This window comes from Rousettus aegyptiacus, unplaced genomic scaffold (genome assembly GCF_014176215.1).
Source record: "Rousettus aegyptiacus isolate mRouAeg1 unplaced genomic scaffold, mRouAeg1.p scaffold_m13_p_14, whole genome shotgun sequence".
NCBI lineage: Eukaryota > Metazoa > Chordata > Mammalia > Chiroptera > Pteropodidae > Rousettus > Rousettus aegyptiacus.
In genome coordinates this window covers 48,757,473-48,780,391 of record NW_023416289.1, presented here as the reverse complement: position 1 = coordinate 48,780,391, position 22,919 = coordinate 48,757,473, and the positions used below count along the sequence as shown (strand labels likewise).

Here is a 22,919-nt window from a genome sequence, read left to right as displayed (position 1 = left end):
GCTGACTAATCAATTATTGGACACGATTCATATTTTGCTGCCTCACAGCACAGCCCTGCCCAGTGGGAGCCAAAAGCCAATTATCAGGCACTTTCCCGTTACCCTCTGGGGCAAGAGTTGTCAGAAGGGACTGCGCTGAGGTGATGGGGTGATGGTGGCGGTTTTCCCACACCTGACCCCTGGGGGCCAGACGCAGCCTCTGCGGGCCCCCGTGGACTAACGCAGCCCCAAGGCTGGGTACACACACCGCTAGGTGTCTCAGAGCCAGAGAGGGGTGCGGGCTGGGAGGGTTAGAGGGATGGCAGCCAGGAGACTGCCTTCCACTGTCCAGGGATGCTGCCCAGCAGACTGGTCACTACTGGACTGCTCCACGGTCTCGCTATTACCTCACTGGGGCCCATCGCCCTGATGTGACATCGATGGACAGAGACTGTTCAGAGGGGTTTTAAGTTTTCTTGTCCCATCCTCGGAGCCCACAGCCTGCTCACACCTTCAGCCTGTCCAGCTCCAGCTGGTCCCTGGCGGCGAGGGCGGACACGGGAGCGGCGGGCGCCCAGGTGGGAGAGGCCGCGCTGCCCTCGCTTTCGCTGAGCTGCCGCGACAGCTTCATGATGACCTCGTCCTTGGCCTGGATCGTCTCCATCAGCATCCCCAGCTGCTCGCTGAGTTCGCCCACCTTGCTCTTCAGCGTCCGCACCTCCTGCTGCAGACTCTCCTTCTCCAGGCTAAACCTCTCGAGCTGGCTGGTGAGGCCCAGGATCTGGTCATCCTTCCGGTGCAGCAGCTCAAGCGTGTCCTCTGGGACCCCCTCGCACAGCCGACTGCTCGTGAAGTACTTGTCGTACTGGGACGACCGCACGGTCTGCTGCAGCAGCCGTACCAGCTCCTGGGCCCACAGCAGGACAGGAGGGAGGGTGGGGGAGGCGGGGAGGAGAAGCAGAGAGTGACCACTTGGCAAGGAGCAGCCACTGGGCTTTGAGGAAAGGCAGACACGTTACTGGAAACGTTTTAGTGCCAAACTTCCTCTTGAAGAATCTCAAAAATAAAAAGGAAAAAAAATGTACTCCATGAAGACTGTACACAGAAAACAGCCACAGGAAACAGGAAGTAATGAGCACACACACACTACAGTGAGCCACGGCGCTGGGTAAGCAGTAGCCGGGATGCAGAGTCTGAGCTGCAGGGCTCACGGCCCGCCAAGCAGCCAAGGGCATTGGGTCCCATCAGCTCAGAAGGGAACAGCTATGTGAGGCTGTGGCAAGGCACTTGACCCCTGTGCGTGGACTCAGGGCTGAGGTGCATAGGGACTGGGTGTTGGCAGGAGTGGGTGGTCCAGACGACACTCTCCGCTGACCCGCCAGGGGTCTTCGCCCTCCTTGGACATTCAGATGTCTCTGAACAAACAATGGAGCATAGGCAGGGCCCAGGACAGTGGCCATAGCTACAATGAACATAAAACTCTCTGGGGAAAAGGACTCTCTGTGAAAGAAGACTCAGAGAAACAGAGAGCCAGGATTTGCCCCCAGGCCCTGGCCTCCCTTGGGAGGGGTGAGGTAGATGAGAGAGGAATGTGAAGAGGAAAAGGTACCTTCTGGCTGGACAGGTCTTTCTTTAATCGTTCCACCTCTTCCTGCTGGCTCTGGACCTGCAGCTGCACTTCAGGTTTGCCGGCGCCGCCACTGCCCGACATCCCCTCAGTCAAAGGGTCACCGCTACTGTGGCGATTTCTGTATGATCCGATCATGTCTTTCAAAGGGCGCTTTCCTTTATAAGGAGCACGTCCAAAATCAAAGGGAAATCCTGAGACAGTCACTCCTGCACGAAAACAAAGCTTGTTTTTAAGTGCAGGACAAATCTTCCTCTTGGAAACTCTGATGAGACACACCTCCAAGCAGCCGCCACTCAGCCCCGGAGACGCCTCTACGTCCACCACACTGGACAGCAGCCAGGCCGAGCGAGGAAAGGTTCTCCACGGCCACTCTGCAAGCACATGCTCGTGTGGCTGCTCGATCTTCGCCTTAAGACTGACGAAGAACGACAGACTGCCCACTGATGGTGGTGTGCAATTAGCGACAAAACCTATCGCTCTCCTGAGATTCTTTGGTCGTGCTAAGTTTATTTTCCGAAACCTATTTCAGAACCTCGATGCTAAACCCCCACGTTCACATTGCTGTTTTCCCCTTTCGGGTACTTTTGGGGCGCAGGGCCAAGGAGAGGCGTGGCTGCTCCCTGGACCACCCCATGAAGGTGGACGGCAAGACACAGACCAACCTGGAATCCTTGGCTTATCTCTGCTAATCTGCCCGTAGTAAGAAAGAAATGAATAAAAAAACCCAAGTGTACGTTTTAAAAATTATAAACACGCATTTTTAAAGCATGACTATATTCTGATCCTTAAAAATGGGTATTTAAGAATATTGAGGGATCTAAATAAAACAGCATAAATGGATTCAAATATATACAAATTTGAAATATAAAGGGGAGACACAAGTACACACTATGTAGATTCCATTTACGTAAAGTTAGAAAACAGGCCAAATGGATCCGTGCCGTGAGGTGAGGGGTGCCAGTGGTTACCCCTGGATGGTGGCTCCTGGGGGCCAGGGCCTCCCCGCTTCCAACCCGAGTGCTGGCTACATGGGTATTGCCACTGGGCAACAATCCAGCAAGCTATGATACGGTCCTGATTTAGGGACTTTTCTGTTTATTATTCTTCAATGAAAAAGTTTACACAGCAATACAAGGAAACCCTAAGGAAGGGCAGGCTGCCTCCGTGAACGGCTCGACGAGGAGTGGGCTGGTTCCTGGAGCCATTGCAGGAGAGGCCAGTGCATCAAGCAGACTGGATCCGGCGACATCTTTCTCCCTTTGTGTCTTCGGCACAGCTCCCCCTCAAAGGGCCAGGCTGCTCCGGGGGACCCGGGGGGTCCCCATCCCTCCCCTCACCCTGCCCTCCGAGCCTTCCTTCCAGTCCTGCCCACTTCCATGCCTTCCCACGGTCTCCCAGAAACCGGAGTCCACGCCACAATCTCAGGAGTGCAGCTCCACCTCTCCTGGGCGTGCTTCCACCGCCCTGCCGTGCAGCTAGTAAAGCACACTCATCCCACATCTGTCACGCTGTGTCACACACCCCCATCCTGTGGGACGCAGGCGAGCTCCCCCTCAAAGCAAGTCATGGTGGTCCTCTCCCAGGGAACAGAACATTTCCTCAGTAAATACTCACTCACCCAATAAAGACGTCCTGAAATCCCGCCTCCAACTCCTGCCAGCCCACGCCAGAATCAAGTGTAAGGCAGAACCTCAAAACTGCTTCTTCTTGTTCCACATTTAAAACATCAATATTCCCTTAAGGGATGAACAGATGTAGAACCGTGAATGGCTGCTAAAAGCATCAGGCAAAAGCAGGATGGAGGACGGTTCTGAATGGATCAGGCCAACAACCCTAAACCCTCTAATCTAGCCTCACATCGCCAAGCGAGAAAGCCAGACGGGGTGTGATGCAACGGGAAACACACGGCACCCCAATCGCTGCCTCCAGGCCTCTGCTCTTAACGACCACATGCAGGAAACGGAGGTGCGGGAGCACGTTAAGCAACCCCACAGAAATACTGCTAGCAAAGTCCCTGGCAGGGAGACCCTGTTTCTTCAGCAAGCACAGCAAGGGGGAGGGAGGAGAAGGAAAGAGATTGGAGAAAACAGCAGCTCGACATGCCTGCAGGCCTTGCTCCTCCTTTGAACAGGCTAAAAATTAGGGGATGAGGTAACATTCAGGATTTGCTGTAACTATTTCAAGGTATAATCATGAATCTGTGGCTAAAATTTGCAAAAGACTCGTTCTCTCTGAGAGAGGCACACGAACATAGGTATAGATGCAACGGACTGGTAACTAGCATCTGCTTTAAAACAAGCCAGGTGACGGTGGGGGCAGGCAGAGGCGGGAGTGCAGAGGCGACATGGAGGAAATGAGCGAGACCACAAGGTTGAAGCCGTGGATGCTGGTGCCAGTGCACCAGAACTTACGACACCGTGCAGTTTACTTTTGTGTACAAATTTCTGCAATAACAAGTTTGTTTGTTTGTTTTTGTAAATCAATATTTCCTCAGAGAGCACCACTGATGTTCTAGCTTCCGAAAAAGTTTAAGAACTAGGCGGGTATTTGTGTCTTGTAACATCCGGTTTTTCAGGCCTTTGATCGCCCACACAGAGCACGCGAACCCACTGGGCCTCACGCCACTGAAAAGGCCTGCTCTGGCGTCCCCGGTGTGAGCCCACGGCAGCGAGGGGACAGGAAGCAGAAGCCGCACCTTTGTTTCCCTCTGGGGTCTGCTTCCTCCTGTCCTCCTGTGCTGAGGACTCCTCCAGGTCCCTCGGGCTTGGGTCTAGAAGCTCCCACTCCTCACTGGTGTAGAACACGCTTTTCCGACTGTCATGCCCTCTCCCGGGGCGGAAGGAATACATGGAATTTCTATTGGGGAAAATGAACTGCATTATTATTTTTTTCATTGTAAAAAAAACGTAATTTCACATGTACAGGTCTGGCGTAAACAAACAGTTTGTATGGGACCTGGTGTCAGTGGGGACATGGAGAGGAAGCCAGGAGCCTACAGGTACAATGGGGAGGTGTGCCTGGCCGACCTCGCCCTGCAGAAGCCTTGTGCGTGCGCACGAGGAGCCGTGCACAGCTGCACACATGCACACCCCACACACACACACACAGTCAAACATCCATCAGCAGGAAAACGTAAGCAGACCGAAGCCTGTTCACACACTCCAACACTGCACACCGCTGAAGATGAATACGTTCACTCAGGAAACATCCCCCATGTGCCTGGGGTGTGGCAGGCCCTGCTGTGGGTATTTAGGGTAAGCCAGTGAGCAAAGCAAAGACTCTCGTCCTAGTGCGACACACTTTCCAGCTACACCTACATGTGTGACGTGAAGAAATACTTTTTAAATGCTGAATGAAAAGGGAAGAAAATTGAAGAATGACATGTACAAACAGGATACGGTTTTAAACCTTTGATATAGTACTACTAAAAGGCATTTACATACATACGAACACATACATACGTTTTTAAAGTCTACACGTGAAAGCTAATTATCAAATACAGACACTGGTTACTTCTGAGAATGGCAAGAAAAGAACAGGATCCTGGAGAAGAGAGGGTTTGAATTCATTCTGCAGTGTTCTCATTTGTCTTTTAAAGAACTACAGAATTACACAGTTGGGGAGCAGTTACCCACGTAATCAATCCACTGTACTCCATACTTGCCCACGTGCTACAAATATTTCATTAAAACTTTTAGAACCTGGGCTGGGACGTCTGCTTCCAGTGAAGACAGAGTATTAGGGACTGGATTTACAATTCCCGAAACAACTAAAAATTTGACTCAGCGAAGCAGATGCTGGACATCAGGCAGCACAGGACAGCCATCCTGATGGTGACACGAACACGGTGAGCCCTCATCACCACCATGCTGCCTGGAGACCGCGGCCAGCCCCGGTGCCCGCTGGGGGCCCAGGCGGAGCTCCCGGGGCACAGAGCGGGAAGACAGCTGTGGAGAGGCTGCGGAGATCAAAGGGCTCCCCAAGTGCCCAGGGAGGGCCAGCGGGCTGTGTGTCAGCCAGCGGCCCAAGGACGGGGAGAGCGCCACCGGAGACAGGGAACAATCTGAGGGTGCAGGAGTGGGGACACAGTCTGGTCCAGAGGACCGGGGAACCTCCTCCTCAAACAAATGTCACCAACGTGGCCCCTAACGCTGCCCTCTTGTCCCTCCCAACAAAGCTTAAAAGGGACTTCAAAAGTATCAAGCTGTTTCTGAACAATTAAACCACCTTCCAGAACCAAGTTCAAGAATATTTATAGGGGGAAAAAAAAATCCAGCACCCAGAAAGGTAAACTCATAATATCAGGCGTCCCATAAAAAAATGACGAGGCATGCAAAGAAGTAGGAAAATATGACTCACTGAGGAGAAAAATCAGCACTAGAAACAGACTCAGAAGTGATAAAGGATAAAATTAGTGGATGAGGACTTTTAAAAGTTATTGTAACGACTTCCTGTGTTTAGAAAGCCAGAAGAAAACCACGAGGTCCACGATAAACACACAGCAGACGGGGTCGGCACTGGACCAGACCCTGGAGAAGGGAAGATTCATGAACTTGATGCTGCTGCAGCAGAAACCACCTGTATTGTATAATGTTGTTTGCCCAAAGTGTCCAGAACTGGCAAATCCATTTAGATGGAAAGGAGATTAGTAGCCGCAGAGGGCGGGGAAGAGGGCTGGGGGAAATGGGAGGTGACTGCTGGGGGCCCCGGGGGTGGCTTCTAAGGCTGCTCATGGCGATGTCTGTACAGCTCTGTGCACGCGTTAAAAACCACTGAACTGTATGTTTTAAATGGGTGAACTGGATGGGATGTGAATTATATCTCAATAAAGTACTTCTCGAAAACAAAAATAAATCCACCTCCCCTCTCACTAGCCCACATACAAGCAGAGGGTGGGGTCCAGGGCAGCCTGGGGTCCTGGAAAAGGAGCTGGTCCCTAGGGACAAGAAGCTGGTTCTGTCACTTGGGGCCTCGTGAACCTGGACGAGGACTTTTCCCGGGCCAGTTTCTGTCTCTGCAAAAGGCCAACCACAGGGCCTGCCTCCCAGCGTCGGCAGCTACATTACAACACGAGCGTGAAGCGTGGGCCTGGTCTCAGGCATGTGACAGGCAGTCTGCACAAGCATCCTGTAAGCGACAAAGATCAGCGCAAAGGTGGGGGGGTGGGGTTCTACGACTCAACATATAAAACTAGAACATGTGTTCTCAGAAGTCACCCACTTGCAGTGTCACATGTGGCTTCCCAAAAACTCACTTGAGCTCGGTGCCCCACTGCTTCAAAGAGAAATTGATGGCATTCGGGTGCCCCGGGGCCGGCTGACTTGCAGCCTGCTCTCCCACCAGCTCTCCTGGGGCAGTTTCCACAGCTAGGACATTTCTGGCTTTTTCTGCAGAAGGATTTGGGTGTGGGGAAATGAAATCTGAAAGAGAGGCAGACAAAGGTCACTCAGCTTGCACACGGAGCTCGACATCGTGGTATGTTTTTAATGTACATCACATAAAAATACCATCTGTGGTGGCTTGGCTGTCCTGCAACCATTTTGATCTAAGGTAGAGCCACACTTCTCAAAGGAAGGTTGTGATGTGCTTCCCACCGCCAAGTGCTAACAGCCTCGGCCCAGGGACCAGGAGGCTGTGTTCTCCTGCATCGTGTGGGTCGGAGAGCCTGACATGAGCTGTACCCTAAACTGATAAGGAACCACTTCCAGGATAAGTTGCTGGGTACAATGAGCAAAGTGCAGATCAGATTCCATGACACTCCCTTTTCTCTAAGAAAGTGGGGGGAACACAAACACATACAGAGTTGCTAATACTTGCAAACAGTGACACTGAAAAAGTTTGGGTATCACAGAAGACTAGCTTGGTGACATCACAGGCACAGGCATCGGCACAGAAGCGTGAGGCCATTTCACACCCAAACACTCTAAAAGGTGAGTTCCTGGAACGCCAAAGGCTGACATGAGATAAAGCCCTAGTTTGTTTCAAAATAACTGTATTTTGTTACTTAAGAAATAATATCTGCTTCAAATAACATGTCATTTGCTTCAAAATAACAAAATTAAGTGGGCAAGCGTACCAATGAAACAAGATGGATCATGAATAGTGGAAACTACCCAATAAACGTGAGGATAATAATATGTTACTTTCTCTTTACACGTTTAAAATTTCCCATAATAAAAACTTACTTTTTAAAAGGTTTGACAACAATGTCTCCAACTACAAATACTTGGTATTCTTCCAAGTGATCTTCCCTCCTGGACAGGTGTGTTTGTAAGCAGAATGCAATATTGTTTCAAACCACCAATTGATGGCCACCTCCCTCCAGCAGAGCATCCCTACTCTCCACTTGGCAACACCAACCAGAATGGAACTGCTGAATACTGACATCCAAGAAAAAATGACTTTCTAATCACGCATCGCCTAAGGTGGGCATCTGTGCGGAGGACACAGAGCTTGGGGAACCCTGGGTGGCAAGACCCTGGCAATCTGTGTCCAAATGGGGCATGTGACGATGGGCTGGCGCTGGGCAGGAGGACTCTGGCTGCGAACTCAGGACATGTGCGAGTCAAGGCGGCTGGAAGTGATGAACGGTCATGACTCCCACCTCTTGGGTGAAATTACGTATTAAGCAGAGGTGCTGAGGGCATAACGGGGAGACGCAGCTGTGGCTCTGGGGGGCGCATCCAGGAGAGAGATGCCAGGTGACAAAGTGCCACGCCAGGCACACGAATGCATGGAGTCCGGGTGTCCAGACCCCTCCTGGGAGGGGGCGCCCCAGGGGATCCCCAGGAGTGTTTGAGGGACAGGAGAAAGGGGTTCCACCCTCAGCATCACCCACAGTGGCTCCTCTTCCTACACTGTGATAAACGGGAGCTCCCCTCAGATTTCATACGGAAAAGAAGCGCCAAGAAGGAAACATAAAATGAGTCCAAACCCCACTGGAGGGGTGCCCTCCTCTGCCTGCTCTGCTCATCAGGCCCTGCAAGCCGGGGCCAAGCCCGGAAGGCAGTCTCCCGCCCTGCGGTGCACTCATGTCACGTGGGCACAGCAGCCGTACCTCTTAGAGGGGGGCGCCCAGCACTGTGGGGTGTGTGTGCCAGCAGCCGGCGGGTGAGGAGGAGGCAGGAGGGTGAACTGGCACACGGCTTCCCGTGCCGGGTCCTTCCCTGCAGCCCATGCAGACAAAGCCAAGCCAGGAAGCAGCCACCAGGAACCCCACAGCCTCCCTTCCTGTGTGGGCTGGTGGCAGCCGGGATGGCCCCTGGGGGCAGACTTTCAAATGCTTTGTGTGACAAAGACAACTTGGACCTGCACCTGTCCTCAGCCACATAGGAAATGCTTCCTGGTGAAGCCAAGGCCCTGGGGCTGAAGGGAGGGAAAAGGCGGGAGGCTAGGGAGGCTGTTGGTGAAAAAGATCGTCTGGTAAAGTCATTATGTGTGTGAAAAAGCAGCCTTTTCCTGGGTTTTGCTATTATTGTCATTTTTGTCTGGTTTTCGGTTTTTAAAAGACCGGGTGAGATTTGCTTAGTTACCAGTGGAGCTGCCTCTCCTCACCACACTCTAGGGTGGGACCCCCCACTCCCACCCCGACCGCACCCTAGCCTGCAGCTGCAGTAGGGGAGAAGCCAGGCTTTGCTGGAACACACCCTCTATTCCTTCTAGATATTTCCAAATGCCTGCTGGACGACTTCTAGCGAGCTCGGACTCCAGTCTCTCTCTACATTTCCCAGGCTCTGACGCCGGCATAACCTGGACAGTCCCAGCGTCCCAGATCCGCAGGGACCGCCCCACAGCACAACACACTGACCCAGGGCCTGTGGGGTGGCCTCAGGGGGTGGGGGCCCCCTGTCCCATCTCCCACTGCCAGCCAGCTGCCCCAGCCAGGCCGGGCCCTCCGCCAACAGCCTCGGCAGAGAGCAGAGCCGAGTGCAGTGGGAGAACATCCACCATGCCACACCCAGGATGTGGGGCTGTCCATGGAAGGTGCGCAGGGCGCCAGGGAGACCGTTCTCACACCTGCCGAGAACACTCCAGGGACAGCCTGGAGGTCACCACTGGAGGCAGAGCGCGGAACGGTTCATCTGAAACCATGTTTTCCCCTTTCTCAAACGCGTTTAATCCAGACGGTGAAGGAGTAGGTGGGAGCAGTAGAGATACCTTCCCAGCGAGGGCACAAGGGGTACAGAGCCTCAAAGGACAGGTGGCGAGCCGCGAGCTCTGTGAGACCCCGGAGGCTAGTCCACGTGTCTCGCTGATCACTAGTCCGCCTGCTCTCCCCTCCCGCCCCCGCCAAGGACATAAACCCTGCGAGAACTGGACCTTGGTCTTGCTTGCTGACAGCTGCACGGCCCACGCCCAGCAGGCAGGAGGGACTCAGCAAACACAGGGCAGAGCTCGGTGAAGAGGCAGAGACAGCAGGGCACCCCTGAACGTGGCCCCGCGGGGTGCCTTCTCGGGGCACGTGATTATGCGGAATTCCCACGGCTTCGTTAGTGCATTCCCCCACGGCCTGCACACAGAACACGCACACGCCACGGGAATGGCAACGAGTGGCCACTTCCCTGCCCGCCCTGCCACACCAGCTGCAGGCACACGACAGCCAGCCACACTGCCACATGGCCGCCTCGGCCGCTTCAGGGGAGGAAATGTGTGGTCACCCCTCGACCGTCTTCACGACGCCCGTTTCTGCAAGACACACCTTCCGTACTCACACAGGTGGTTCAGCACTCACACCTCCCGGGACGGTGGGGACTCCTATTGTCCCCAAATCTCAAGTCTTACAAAACAAAACTCTGGCTGCTCCTGGCTCGTTTGCTCATGAGCAGAGAAATGAGTAAACAGATGTACTAGACACACATCCTGAAATGAGGTCATTAGCTTTTTATGGACGCCTCCTCTGGGTTCTGGCTACTTCATTCCCTACAGCAGAGGAAGGTCTGGGACCCTAATTTGCAAAGATAACTTTGCAAATTATTCATTTGTATTGAAACTAGGTCTTTATCTAAGCAAACAGAAGACAGCTGAGTGGCTGGTGTCTGAGGCATGACGGACCTGCAGAGGTCAGGCTGATAGAGCAGATAAATAGAGGACAAAGTCATCCCACTTTCTGACCCCTGACATAACAGAAAGCAGCGGATTCCAACCACTCTGATGACGTGACTCTAGAAAACGCTGGCAGTTGTGACAGGGCCAGCTGCACACCCAGTGCTCATTCCAACTCCTCCCTCCTCACAGATGCGGTGCTGACGGTGGCTCCAGTCAGCTATGACACTTGCCTCCCTTTGTAAACTCCCCTCCAGCCAGGGGTGGCCATGGACTCCAGCTAGAGCTCCTGGGCACAGCCACGGCTTCCTGCACAACCTTCTCCTTCCTGGTCGTAGGGCCAGTCCCAGAAGCAGCTGGCCGAGGAGAAAAGCTCACACACTAGGGATGGGGGACAGAGTGGGTCCCTCAACAGCACCGATGAGCAGCTTCACCAGCCACGAGCTGCCTGTCACGAGACAAGTCCCTCTAAATGCCCATTAGTCAAGTTTCCTATTCACCGCAGCTGGACAGCACCCTGACTCGAAACAATAACCTACATGTACATACATGTGTACGCACACACGCACACGCCCTACGCTCAGCAAGGTGGTTTCCCACGTGACTCTCATGGCCCAATTCCGGGGGCGGCAGGCGGACAAGGTCGCTGTTACTACCCTGATGCCAACCAGCTAACAGCACCCCCTGCCCTCCGTCTCCCTCAACCCTAATCCCACCTCTACACCCTCCAGGTCCTACCGCATGACCTCCAGCTCTACTCACTTGCGGCCATCCGCCCGGCTCAGCCCCAGTCGAGGCTGCTGGGGTTTCCAGCCAGGACACCCGAGAGCCTCTCACTGCCCGGAACCCATCCCTGCCAATTGGCCCGGGGTCCTCGCCTCCCGAGCACATCCATCCCTGTCACTTGCCAGCCATCCATGTCCAGTCCTGGATCACCCATCCGGCTTCCCCTGGGGCCACTCCCACCTGCCCATGTTCCCTTCCCACTAGGCTCTTGGTCTCTCTGGCCTTTCTTTCTTTGCTTCACATGGGACTCTTACTTGACCTTGAGGACTCAGTTCAGCTTTTGCCAAGGCCAGGAAACACTCTAACGCCCCAAGGGCAGGGAAGGCTCCGGTGCGCACCCCTGGCCCTGTGCTTATGGCTGCACCTGCAGCGCCAGGCGCCGCGCCCACAAGTGGGTGATGCTTTATCCCAATAAACTTCATCTCCACAGGCCATCGTTCGCATTAGAAGAAAAACAGCTTAGAGTCTGACGTGCAGTAAATTCCAGAGCCAAGGCTCGACCTGGGCCCGCGGGGCTTCTCCCCCGAGACCGAGCTGCCTGTGGACACACCGCTACTGGCAGAAAACGGTCATTAATTCTCCCTTCCCCGTTCTAGCCTTAGGTGCTAAGAGGGTGCTGGTGGGTGCCACCCATTAGACAAATGGAAATGTTATCAAACTGGGAAAGAGGTGAGGACACTAGAGGTTTTGTGTTTTCACACGAATCAGAGTTAGAAAAGCATTCTTCTTCGATCCTGGCTGGCGGCAGCGTGCTTAGGCTGGGCTGGGCAGGGGACTGCCAGCATGGCTTCAGAAGCATCACAGCCACATGCACATGTTATTTTTCAACCAATTTTTACCTCTGATGATAAAACAAAAGAGGCTAAAACACAGTCTTTCTTCTTGACTTCCTTCTTTAGACTTTCTGACTCCTTGAATAATTACAGTCTCGTAAACTGCCCGGTGGTCCAAAGCTGCAGTATTTGTCTTTATAAGCTATCTAACACTCCAACGCTCTAGGATAAAGTCCAAAATCCCACACCCAGACATCGAGACTCTGTCTGCTGTGGCCTGGGTGGCCTCCAGCTCGGCTCAACCCACTGCTCCCTCCCCAGGGCAGGTGGCCTTCTCTCAGCCCCAGAAGGCTCCAGCCCTCCACCCTGAAACTCCTCCCTCATCACTGGCCAAGCCCTGATCCCCGGTCAGGTCTCAGCGCAGCTGCCACTTGCTCAGAGAGGCCCTGTTGCTGTGCTCACCACTCCTGGGCCTCCGTCCTATGAAAGCCCCCTTCACACTCACGTCATCTGTCCTTCACACCTGCTCGACCACAGATGCTGTGAGGGGAGGGGACAAGCCCAGGACGGGCGCCCACCGTGCTGAGCGATGAGCCAGCGTCAGTGGGGCACACTCCACATTCCCACATGTAGGAGTCCCCGAAAAGAAGGAACGAAACTGAATGGGCTCCCGATGTTGCTCTGGCTCCCCAGCGGCAGCATCTGGGCTTAAAGAGGGAAGGACACGTGCTACGCAGACTGCGTGGCTGGCGCCACCTCTCCACCCCTTCCAGTGAGCCACCACTGAGCCTCTGCTGGAGAAGCGCTGTGTCCTCGAAACAAAGGGACCGAGGCACACCGGGACCTTTCGTGCCCGGCAGGAGCCACGGTCGTGACACCCACCGGCTCCCCCGAGGCACCCACATGTTCTCCGTGGCTCCAATACTGACTGACTCGCTGAGCTTTTCTTGATCAAAGGTGCGACAAGAGTGGCTCTGAAAAGACTCTGTCCACACTGAGCAGGACGGCGAACGAAACGCAGAAGGGCTCAGGCTGGAGGTGGTGCTTCAGCCCTTGGGGGCTGGGGCAGAGACGTGGGTGAGGAGGACGTGAGCATGCCGAGAGCTCTCACAGGACGTGCAGGGGGCACGGAGCAGAGACAGGGTGCTCCCTAACCAGAGCGCCCGCTCACTGAAAATACTATGGCTGCTGAAAACGCAGCAGGCAGCAAAGCAGCACTTTGGAGGAAAAAGATAATTAAAAGCCCAAGGAGGCACGTGCTTCCGAAACATGCTGGCCACGCATGCCGCACCGCTGGCCCCCAGGGGACCGGGGCGCAGCCCGTGTCTCGCCAGCTGGGATGTCGACGGGCACCCCTGACCCCCGAGAAGGCCCAGCGTAGAGCCTGGCCCTTGCATGCCTGACTAGAGCTCAGGGGCCAGCCTTCCCCACCACCTGTCTTCTCTCTGCAAGAAGAGTGGGGGCCACGACACGGCCGGCCCCCACAGTCTCCACAGGGAGCAGGGTGGTCAGCTCTTCTATGGAACAGGGATCCTCACAAGCGGTCACGAGCAGATCACGGAATTTAGTTGTTGACATTCGTGTTATCTCTACAGTGCAGGTGGCCAGGGTTTCCCACAAGCTGTGGAAATGCCACAAACCCAGAAAGGACAAAATCGGGTTGGACAGTGTATCTTCCTTGGAAGCATCACCAGGTCATACGTCAGTGCTTTAAGGACACTTTCCGTGTCCACAAGTATTTGCAAACTCTGGCAACTCTGGTCAAGTGTGCAGGTGCGGGTGTGGGGACTCTGCCTTCAGGCGGAGGACAGCAAACCGGCCCGGGGGTCACACGGGAGACACCCCAGCACATGCACCACTTGCCGACTCAGCCTCCCATCTCTTCAGGGTCTTGGTACTGGCCCTGCCTGACCTCCCGGTCATCAATAGGTTCAAACGTGACTGTGGCCCTGGCCGCACTCAGTGACTGGGGAAAGCCACCCGTCCACAAGGGACCATGACCGCAATCTCCAGCCTAACCTGCCCCACCAGGCTGGCCTGCTGCGTGGAACGGCGACACGCAGAGAGTGGGCATGGGCACCTCCGACTTACCTGCAGTGTCCCTGGCTACGAGGCCCTTAGCGAAGTCCCCGGGAGTGAGGGAGGTCCGGCTGCCCCACTTCACCATGTCGAGACCGTTGCAATACTCCCATCTTTTCTGCTGAAGCTCCTGCAGCCAGTAAGTCATCAGCTGACGATTCGGAGCCTGAGAACAGAGGAGGAAAAGTGTCACGACCACCGAGAGGACAAAGGGCTTAAATGTGTGACGTTTGTGAGGGTGGACTATACACCTTCCCACCTGAAAGGGAGAGTTAATGAGCCAAAGAAATCTAAATTTCAAGATTAGTAGCTTTTGCCCACAAACTGTTCAAGCAAATAGCAATTTAACATAAGGAATTTTACCCTCATAAGAAATCTTTCTGAATTCTAAAATTACAGAATGATAAAATATAACATTTTCCTCAAGAGGTTTTAAGAAGGCTTGATAGTCCTGCTGCCCTTTCACTGAGAGCCTGTAAATTTGATCTTATGAAAGCAGATCTCACATAGGCATGGATGACATCCTCGCCAAACCAAATCAAATAATGGCGCTTAAACTCTGCCAGCACCTGGGATAGTGTGCAAGGGACAGTGCAAATTGAAGATGAGACTGAACGCCCATCGTGAGGGCTAAATTTTTCAAGTTGACATTTTTAAAGAGCAAGCAGAACCCTCATTCATTGCTGGTGGGGATGTAGATGGCAGTGTGTCAGGAGCACAGCTTGGCAGTCCCTCATAAACTTACACTTCCCGAGTGACCCAGCAACCCCACTCCTAGGCACGCCCCAGAGGAATAAAAATGCACATACGCAAAAACCTGCATGCAAACGTTCAGAGGCTTTACTCATAATTGCCGAAAACTGAAAAGAAGACAAACGGCCATCATCTGCTGAGCAGAAGAACTGCGGCTCAGCCATATACACTGGGACGCCACCCAGCAATAAGGACAGAGCACGGACTCACACCACATGGCTGCACGTTGAACGCATTAGGAGAGGGGCCCGACCCGAAAGGCTATGAACTGCAGGACTCCACGCAGGTGACATTCCCAAACACGTAAAACATAAGAACAGAAAACCAACCTGTGGTTGCCGGGGCTCGGGGTGAAGGGGGTGGCTGACGGCATGTGGGAACTGGGGTGATGGAGCCGTCTGCATTCGGCCTGTGGCAGCGATCAGTGAGTTTGTGTGTTTGTCCAAATTCAAACTACATACCAGAAAGAGTGGATTTCACTACATGCATGTTTTAAAGAAACCAACCAAGATGCAGAGGGGCCAGATGGCAGCTGTGGGCCCCACAGGGAAGCCCCGGGAAGGGGGCCACAGCACATTTACAGGGACCTCAGCACCACCGGCAGGCAGCGAGGTGAGCAGACACTGACTGGTCCCAGGCACAAAGGCAATCTGGAAAACTGCTTCACAGGCCTGACAGCAAGCGACAGACCTAGAGACCAAACTACTGCTGTCCGCGGGCCTGGGACAGCCTCCGGTGCTCCTGCTGCTGTTGCCTGGGTCCTCCCAGCAACGCCTGCGCACACAGTCCCAGGTAAGGAGTACCACCCATGACAGGATCTCCGGGTATTGTGCAGGAAGTTCTTGCAGCTATCAGCTAAGCGATCATTTCAGCCACCCATTCGACTAGCATCTACTATCTGGAGTAACAGATACTTGGAATTAGGAGAGACGGGAAAACAAGCCAGTAGCTTCAGGGGTGTCGAGCACTGACCGAGGCCAGCAGGGTGAGGCAGGCTGCTCTGACGGCCAAGCACCTAGCAAAGATGTCTCACCACACGGCGGGGGTGGGGCAGGGCCATGGCCCTCAAAGTCTAGGAGGCCTGCCTGCCGCAGAACCAAAAGGTATGCAGTACTGATTTAATGTCTGTCTTCTCCAATAAACTCCAAGATGTCCCCATGTTTCTAGCATCTAGCTCAGTGCCACAAACAGCAGGTCAGAATCTACTGAATAAATAAGAAATGAATGAACGAGTAACCGTGAATGGACGCAGGAGCTTGGTGCAGAGAGGAAGCAGGCAAGACAGGCGGAGAGGAGAGTGTGGGCAAAGGCCCAGGGGCAGAAGAGCACGGGCGAGGGGGCCTGAGCGCCCAGGGACAGGCCCAAAGGGACTGCGATACCTTCCTGGATCCTTAGCAAGGCAAGGGCATGACAAGATAATGCCACTTCATCAAAAAGAGGGAAAAGGTTCTAGTCTGGGCCACCTGTGAGACCCAAGAAGCACAGGGAAGACGACGGAGGCGGCTCAGCCTGGCTCTGGGGCAGAAAGAGGGAACCTGGCCCTTATGGAGGATGGAGAGGCAGGGGCTGGCACACAACCACAGCCAGCACCAGGGCCCGAAGTCCCCCTCCTCCCCCTCTTCCTTTCACAGAGCTCCCCAACCCCCCGCGTAGAGGAGGGTGTGTGTGCGCACATGCATGCATCTGGTCCTCCCACCAGCCCCCCAGCCTGGCCCCCACTCAGGCAGAAGACCACCAGGGACTCTCGCTCCCCGCCTCTTGCCACCCACACAGCTCTTGTGTCTCCTGGGGCTCAGGACACTGGGCGCGCACTCGTGGAGTCAGACCCCTCGCTAAACTCCGTGGCTGTCTCCTGCAACACAGGCACCATGAAAAATCTTTTTATGAGAAAACCTTCTTCCTTTAAATCTCCGAGTTTTAACTCTAACTGGGAACAATTAGCAACCTCTTAATCATCTCTCACTAAATTCCTGAGGCAAAAAACCTTTTAGATCACATGCTTGCAACGTCTGACACATTATTCACGTCACAGAAATCTGGTCCATGAGGCAGGCAGGACTACCTCGAGACAATGATTAACGGGTGTTTCCTTTAAAAAAAATCGCAAACTCACTGGAAGCATCTGACTTCGATCCCGAGCAGCTGTGTGTGCATGAGGCTCTGGGGCGGGAGCCAGCAGCGGGGGGGGGGGGGGGGGGGGGGGGGGGGGCAGGAAGGCCCTCCCCGCAGGAAGCTGAAAGCCGACACTCAGACACACGCAGCCACGGGACAGGGCAGGACCAAAAGTGAAATCGCAGAGATCCAGAGAGCCTCAGCATCATGCGCCCGGTGTCTCCACAACACGTCGAGTCAAAACTCAGCCTTGCTCGGTCCTGTCAGATGCAGAATGGGACCCAGTCTCTTCGCCACCCCAGTCTCAGTTCGACAAGTGAAGGTGGTCTAGAGTCACCGCTCCAACAAGGTGACCACAGCCGCACGTGGCTGCGGAGCAGGGGACACATGGCTGGCACTGCGCAGCAAAATGTCTGGATACACTGGGCCGAGTGAGATGTATTTATTACAATGAACCGTCTGTTTACCGTGGGTATCCAGAACTTACGAGTATCTCCCACGGCTCCGGCTGTATTTATACTGAACAGGCTTCTCTGGCTCCGCAGGCCACAGCCACGCGCAGGTCAGAGGCCGGCCCCTCAGTACAGAGGTCCTCTGCCACAGCTCTGCTCCAGGACAGTCCTGACAATGGGCTGCGGCGAGCAGCGCCGAGACCGTGCGTGCCAGGCCTGGAGGAGGGACGCCACTTCCAGCGTCCGAGAGCTGCCAGGCCTCAAAGCCAGAGAGCCCCGCCAGGGCCTCTGACCGTGTCCCTGGCACCACCCCGTCCATCGACTTGGGCTTCTGCGCAGCGTCCCAGCGAGTCTTGCTGTCCTCAGTCTCCCTCCAAGCCTTCTTACACCTTGCTGTCAAGTCCTACGTGTCTCATGCGTGGGACTGTCTGATGGCTTCCCAGCACTGAGCAGCTGGGCATGGTGCTCCAGCCTAAGGATGGCAGCCTGTGGCGGACGCAGCAGACACACAGCAGTAGGTGCCCCCGTGACCCCTGCCCTACTGCACCAACACCTATTGGGAAACTTCAAGACCCTATGGACCACCCGCCTGTGAGGGCATCTAAGGTCACCACAGAACCACTCACTCACCCCTTCAACGTGCTACGTGTCACGACAGCACCTCAGTCACCACTTAGGGTGTGAATTCTGGGCTCCTCCCCAAGGAGTCGGGGCACCACATTCATAAGCCAGGACGGCGTGAGCCAGGAGCCTCACGAAGGGGAATCCACATCTAGACAGGGTCTGGCAGCCCGTGGGAAGCGGTGTGAACTGCAGATCGGTCTGGTTCACCCGCATGGTGTCACCAGGCAGGAATAAAAAGCAAGCAATAAAAAGCACAAGAATATCGTAGGCAGCCTGATGACACAGAAGAAAACTCAGATGAGACACAGACTACAGCCTCAAATTGCTAAATAGCTTTAGGTTCCAACTTTTGTTTTGAATGTTTCAAAATCACGAGCCTGGAAACAGCCTTCAGGGATCTGGCCCAGTACCAACAGAAAACGAAAATGTGACTTTTCCCTGGGAAGACCTTGGCCTCTTGTCTCAGCCCTGCGGCGGCCACCAAGGGGGACATGAACCTGGGTCCCCTGGCTCCTCGGAAGGACATGGCAGGGGCACAAACGTCCTTCCTCCAGGAGACAGGGCGAGCTGTCGTCTTCTGTCTCTTTAAACTGCTGTCACAACAGCACTTTCAGAGCTACTGAAATAACAACAAGAATTCCAAGCCAAACCCTTTCAAAGGCTGAGTAAGAACCTGGACCCCTAGGACAGCTGGAGTCAGAGGGGGTGGCTTTTCCCCGCAAGGTGCCTGCCCCTCATGCGAGCAAGGCGGGCATCCTCCTCTTAAAAGCAAACACCTTGAGAGAAAAGAAATGCCTTGGACCCACCTCCAACTAACACCTTTGCTTAGCCTTAAGGATTTCCTAGGGATTCATGACCAGGGTGACAGATTTGGAGCAGAGAGCCTGCAAACAGCAGAGACAAGCCAACGCCTGTTCCAGGGGAGGGGCAACGAGAGAACTGGGCTCGTGGGGTGCCTGGCGTCGGCAAAGCCAGCTGGGTGACAGACTGCACCGAGGCACGGGCAAGGACAAGGCCACCCTCTGGGCCTGTCCTTCCTGCAAGAAACGTGAAAGCCCGTCCAAATGCTTTCTGTTTTGGAAGGGGAACACGTGGCCTCTGAGTGACCACAGGCTGCATTCCCATGGCTCCCCATCAGCTCTGCGCTGCACAACAAGAGGGAACCAGGGTTCATGAGCTCAGGCCAGTGCAGCCCCTGCGGCCACGGCCAGCAGCTGTGGACGCCCCGCCCACCTCCGCCCACGAAGGTGCCCACACACCACGCCGCACTGCGCTGCGCTCACTTGTTTTTAAACTTACAGTGGGCAAAGAAACGACTGACTCAACATGAAGTTTTAGGAACTAGGTCTGGGAGGGGCTGACTCCAGCTCTGCCCAGAAGAGATGCGGGGTGCAGGGCCTGGCCCCGGAAATCTACCGGCCTGTCTGTGAGTTTACAGGAGTGTCTGGGAAGTGTGCGGGCTTCTAACAATCGTTGACGGCAGAGCTGGTGTCTCAAGAGTGTCCAGGGGTCCTCCCACATCCTCATGTTACCCGCCCCTCTCTGGGCGGGAAGTCGGGGCTCGAACGTCCTGCTAGCCACTTGGTGGTGACAATCACTAACACTCGCTCCCCCAGAGACACCGGTGCCCTCAAGGAGCTCCCTCTGGAAGGCCCTGAGGGACCCACGCACGTGGTGGTGTGGTGGTGTGCCCATGACCGAGTGACAGAAGTCTCGGGGCCATCAGGAAATGTGGGAAGGGGGTGACAGGCCCTAGACCATTGCCCTGGAGTGCAAGAACTCAGAATGCCAAGCAGCAGCGCAGGGAGGAACTGCAGAGGCCGCCTGAGGATGAGGGCCCTGCCTCCGGCTCACGGTCCGGTTCCGTCAGCCCATTGGGCTTCAGGGGCAATGGACGCCATGTGTCACGATCAGGAGGGGAGCAGTGCGCCCCAGAGGGAGAGCTGCAGAGGTGTGCAGCTGAAGGGTCCAGACAGTGTGCAGGAACGCAGATTCCAAGGCCCACCCTGGTGTGCCTCCCTGACCAGGGCCTCTTGGGGGGGACCCCACAATCTGCATTCTAGTAGGATCCAGGAGGCGTCCTCCCCACAAGTGTGAGAAGCACATCGCTGCCCTTTACATGGCAGAACAGAAGACGCCATACTGGCATGTGGTCTGGGTCGGGGACGTGTGACAGCCATGCACGCTGCAGAGCTGAACACGCTGGCTTGCTACTCAGGCCGGGGGCACAGCTCACGGAGCAGCAAGAAGGACACACCCAGCCCCCGGGAGCACCTCCAGGGAAGACCCCAACAGGGACCCACAGGCCTCGGCTATACCACGCTAACTGCCAAGGTGGCCCCCAGAGGCTCAGCACCTTACTGTTCACGTCCAGCCTCAGGGGTCTGAACGATTTGAGTTTATGCCACCACGCAAAAGAGCTACATGTACAACTTAAGCATCCACATGCCACAAATAACCCGAGGAAGCCTGATTTCCCGCGAACGCAGTAAGATGGAAATACAAAGCGCGTGCCACCCCACTGCAAAGTTTACAACAGCAAAAGGCTGGTCGCGTCTCCGGGCAGGGTCCTGGTGCTAGAGCTGCCACTCCCTAGCTGTGGGATTCAGTTTCCTCCATCACGGGTGGAGGCAGGGAAGTTCTGACTCACAGTGACCCTTGGAGTCATTTCAGCTCTCAGAGCTGCTTAATGACAATGTCCTAATCGCATGCCAGAACAGAATAGGACAAGCCCCCTGAGGCCACAGGCAACATGCCCTACTACGTGCAGGTGGGGTGAGGCAAATGGCTGGCTGACTGCATCACATTCCTAAAGCCACGCCACCACTTCTGCCAGCCCTGCCTCCCTGGATACCAGAGGGCTGGAACGGGAAATAAAAACTTGGTTTACTGCCAAAATACAAGTCTTATACTCCAAGATCAACATCTCTGGAAACACTGTCCTGCCCACCTGCCTTCCAACCAAGGCCAGTCCTGTGGCCCACACACCAGAGGGCAGAGCTAAGAGTCTGGTCCTTCTGTGAAGGCCCGCCCCTCACACAGCCAGAGAAGCCCCAAGCCCCCAGCTCTGACCCACTCCTTCGCCACCAGAGCCCAGTTCTCTCATAAGATCAATCTAAAAAGGCCACTGTCCAAAGCATGCAAACTCAAAAAAGATGCTGACTCCATCAGATGGGGAACACAGACCCGAGAAGCAAACCTCTGAGCAGCTCTGCGGTTTCCCTGAACCTAACCAACTCCTCGCCCACCTCCTCCAGGAAGTGCTTCTCGGTAATTGGTCACACAGATCTCTGCAAGTCTGCAGTGCCCACAGAAAGATGACATGAGCACAGACTTCTGACTCTGGGCCATATCCAAACCAGGATGCCCTCTCCTCCCGTCTGCCATGGGAAGATGCGTGACCTCCCTCAGCGTTGAACACCGGCAGACATTTGATACTTGTTCCCAATGCTGAATACTACGGACGAACACGGCTTTTCTTAAAGTGTTTTTCCCAAAGCTCTTGCAATTCTTTGATGATAGGAAGTGCTAATCTACTTCTAAAGTATTAACACTGCGGTTTTTAAATGGATGGAAAATTTTCACTGCTGTATCTGTAGAAAAAGCATAATGCTTATGACACGACACATGCTCAAAAATATCTGCTAAATGAAAAAATGGACACTGCAAACCTCCCTCAACCATGCAACGAGAGTGTAGCACTCACCGCGCACAGAGACACGAGCATGTCGGGCCCTGACACGCGCCTGACACTCCTTCAGCATCAGGGATGCGGTGAACCCCAGACAGACAGATCTCTGCCCGCTGGGAGCTTGTGCTCCAGCAGGACATAGAAGCTCCAATACCGGCACAGGACCACATCGCCTCTGGGGGCGACCCCACCCTGAATCTCTAGCCGGTTCAGGGTTTTCTGTGCTACCTAGTGAGCTTCTACTTTTTGGGCAATCACAAAACCTGCCGCCTCCCCAGGGACAGGCGCAGCCTAGTGCCTCCCAGAGGGCCTGGCATGTGCAGGCACCCAGCATGTTCCTGTCGCTGGGCTTCCAGGTAGGCCACTCAGCAGGCACGAGCGGGAGGCATTGCTACTGCCCTATTTGCCATTTCGTTACTGCATTCACTCTGCAAAAGCAAACGAAATCCAGCCAAGGACTGGGCCTGATAGCATGTGGGTAAACACTCGCTCGAGTGCCATTAGCACCTACTACATAAATCCCTAAGAGAATTGAAGATTCTTAATCTAAACCGCACCCCCGCCCTCCAGTCTGAGAGCCATTTCTTCAATGACAAGGTTCTTCTCTCTAGGGGCAGGTTATCCTGTGTGCTTCATTCTGACCTGAAGGCTGTCACCCAGTGACTCATGGGTAAAGGCGCCTGACCAAGGAGACCTGGCCACACTCAGAAGCACCAGTGAGGCCACATCCAGCCCGCTGCCTGCTTTTATGCACCCACAAGCCAAGAACCGTTTTTGCATTTTCAAATGCTTGGGAAAAAATCAAAAGAACAATATTTCATGACAGGAAACTTACATGAGATTTCAGAGCTACATAACACAGCTACACTCACTGCAGGCTGAGGCACTCACAGACGGCCCTGTGTGTAAAGCTTCTGCTCCGTGTGTCCTCAGAGTCCAGACTTAAGCCTGAACATGCAGGACTAACTGGAGATCTGGGTGACCTGAACCCCTTGGGT

At 54.6% G+C, this 22,919-nt stretch overlaps 1 protein-coding gene across 4 annotated transcripts in view; it reads right to left on the bottom strand.

Moving 5' to 3' along the window:
* TBC1D2B (TBC1 domain family member 2B) overlaps nucleotides 1–22,919 on the bottom strand; it is a 43,365-nt gene that overhangs the window by 15,841 nt on the left and 4,605 nt on the right. For 3 of the 4 annotated variants that reach the window (XM_016125840.2, XM_036231840.1, XM_016125838.2), the window contains exons 2-6: nucleotides 14,302–14,455; nucleotides 6,864–7,029; nucleotides 4,305–4,465; nucleotides 1,589–1,815; nucleotides 491–886 (exon numbers count right to left, since the gene is read on the bottom strand). In XM_016125840.2, coding sequence (XP_015981326.2) covers nucleotides 491–886; nucleotides 1,589–1,815; nucleotides 4,305–4,465; nucleotides 6,864–7,029; nucleotides 14,302–14,437 — 1,086 coding nt within the window. In that variant the 5' untranslated portion in view covers nucleotides 14,438–14,455. Of the gene's footprint in view, nucleotides 1–490; nucleotides 887–1,588; nucleotides 1,816–4,304; nucleotides 4,466–6,863; nucleotides 7,030–14,301; nucleotides 14,456–15,371; nucleotides 16,627–22,919 lie in introns of those variants that run through there. The other variant, XM_016125839.2, reaches the window with a different exon arrangement.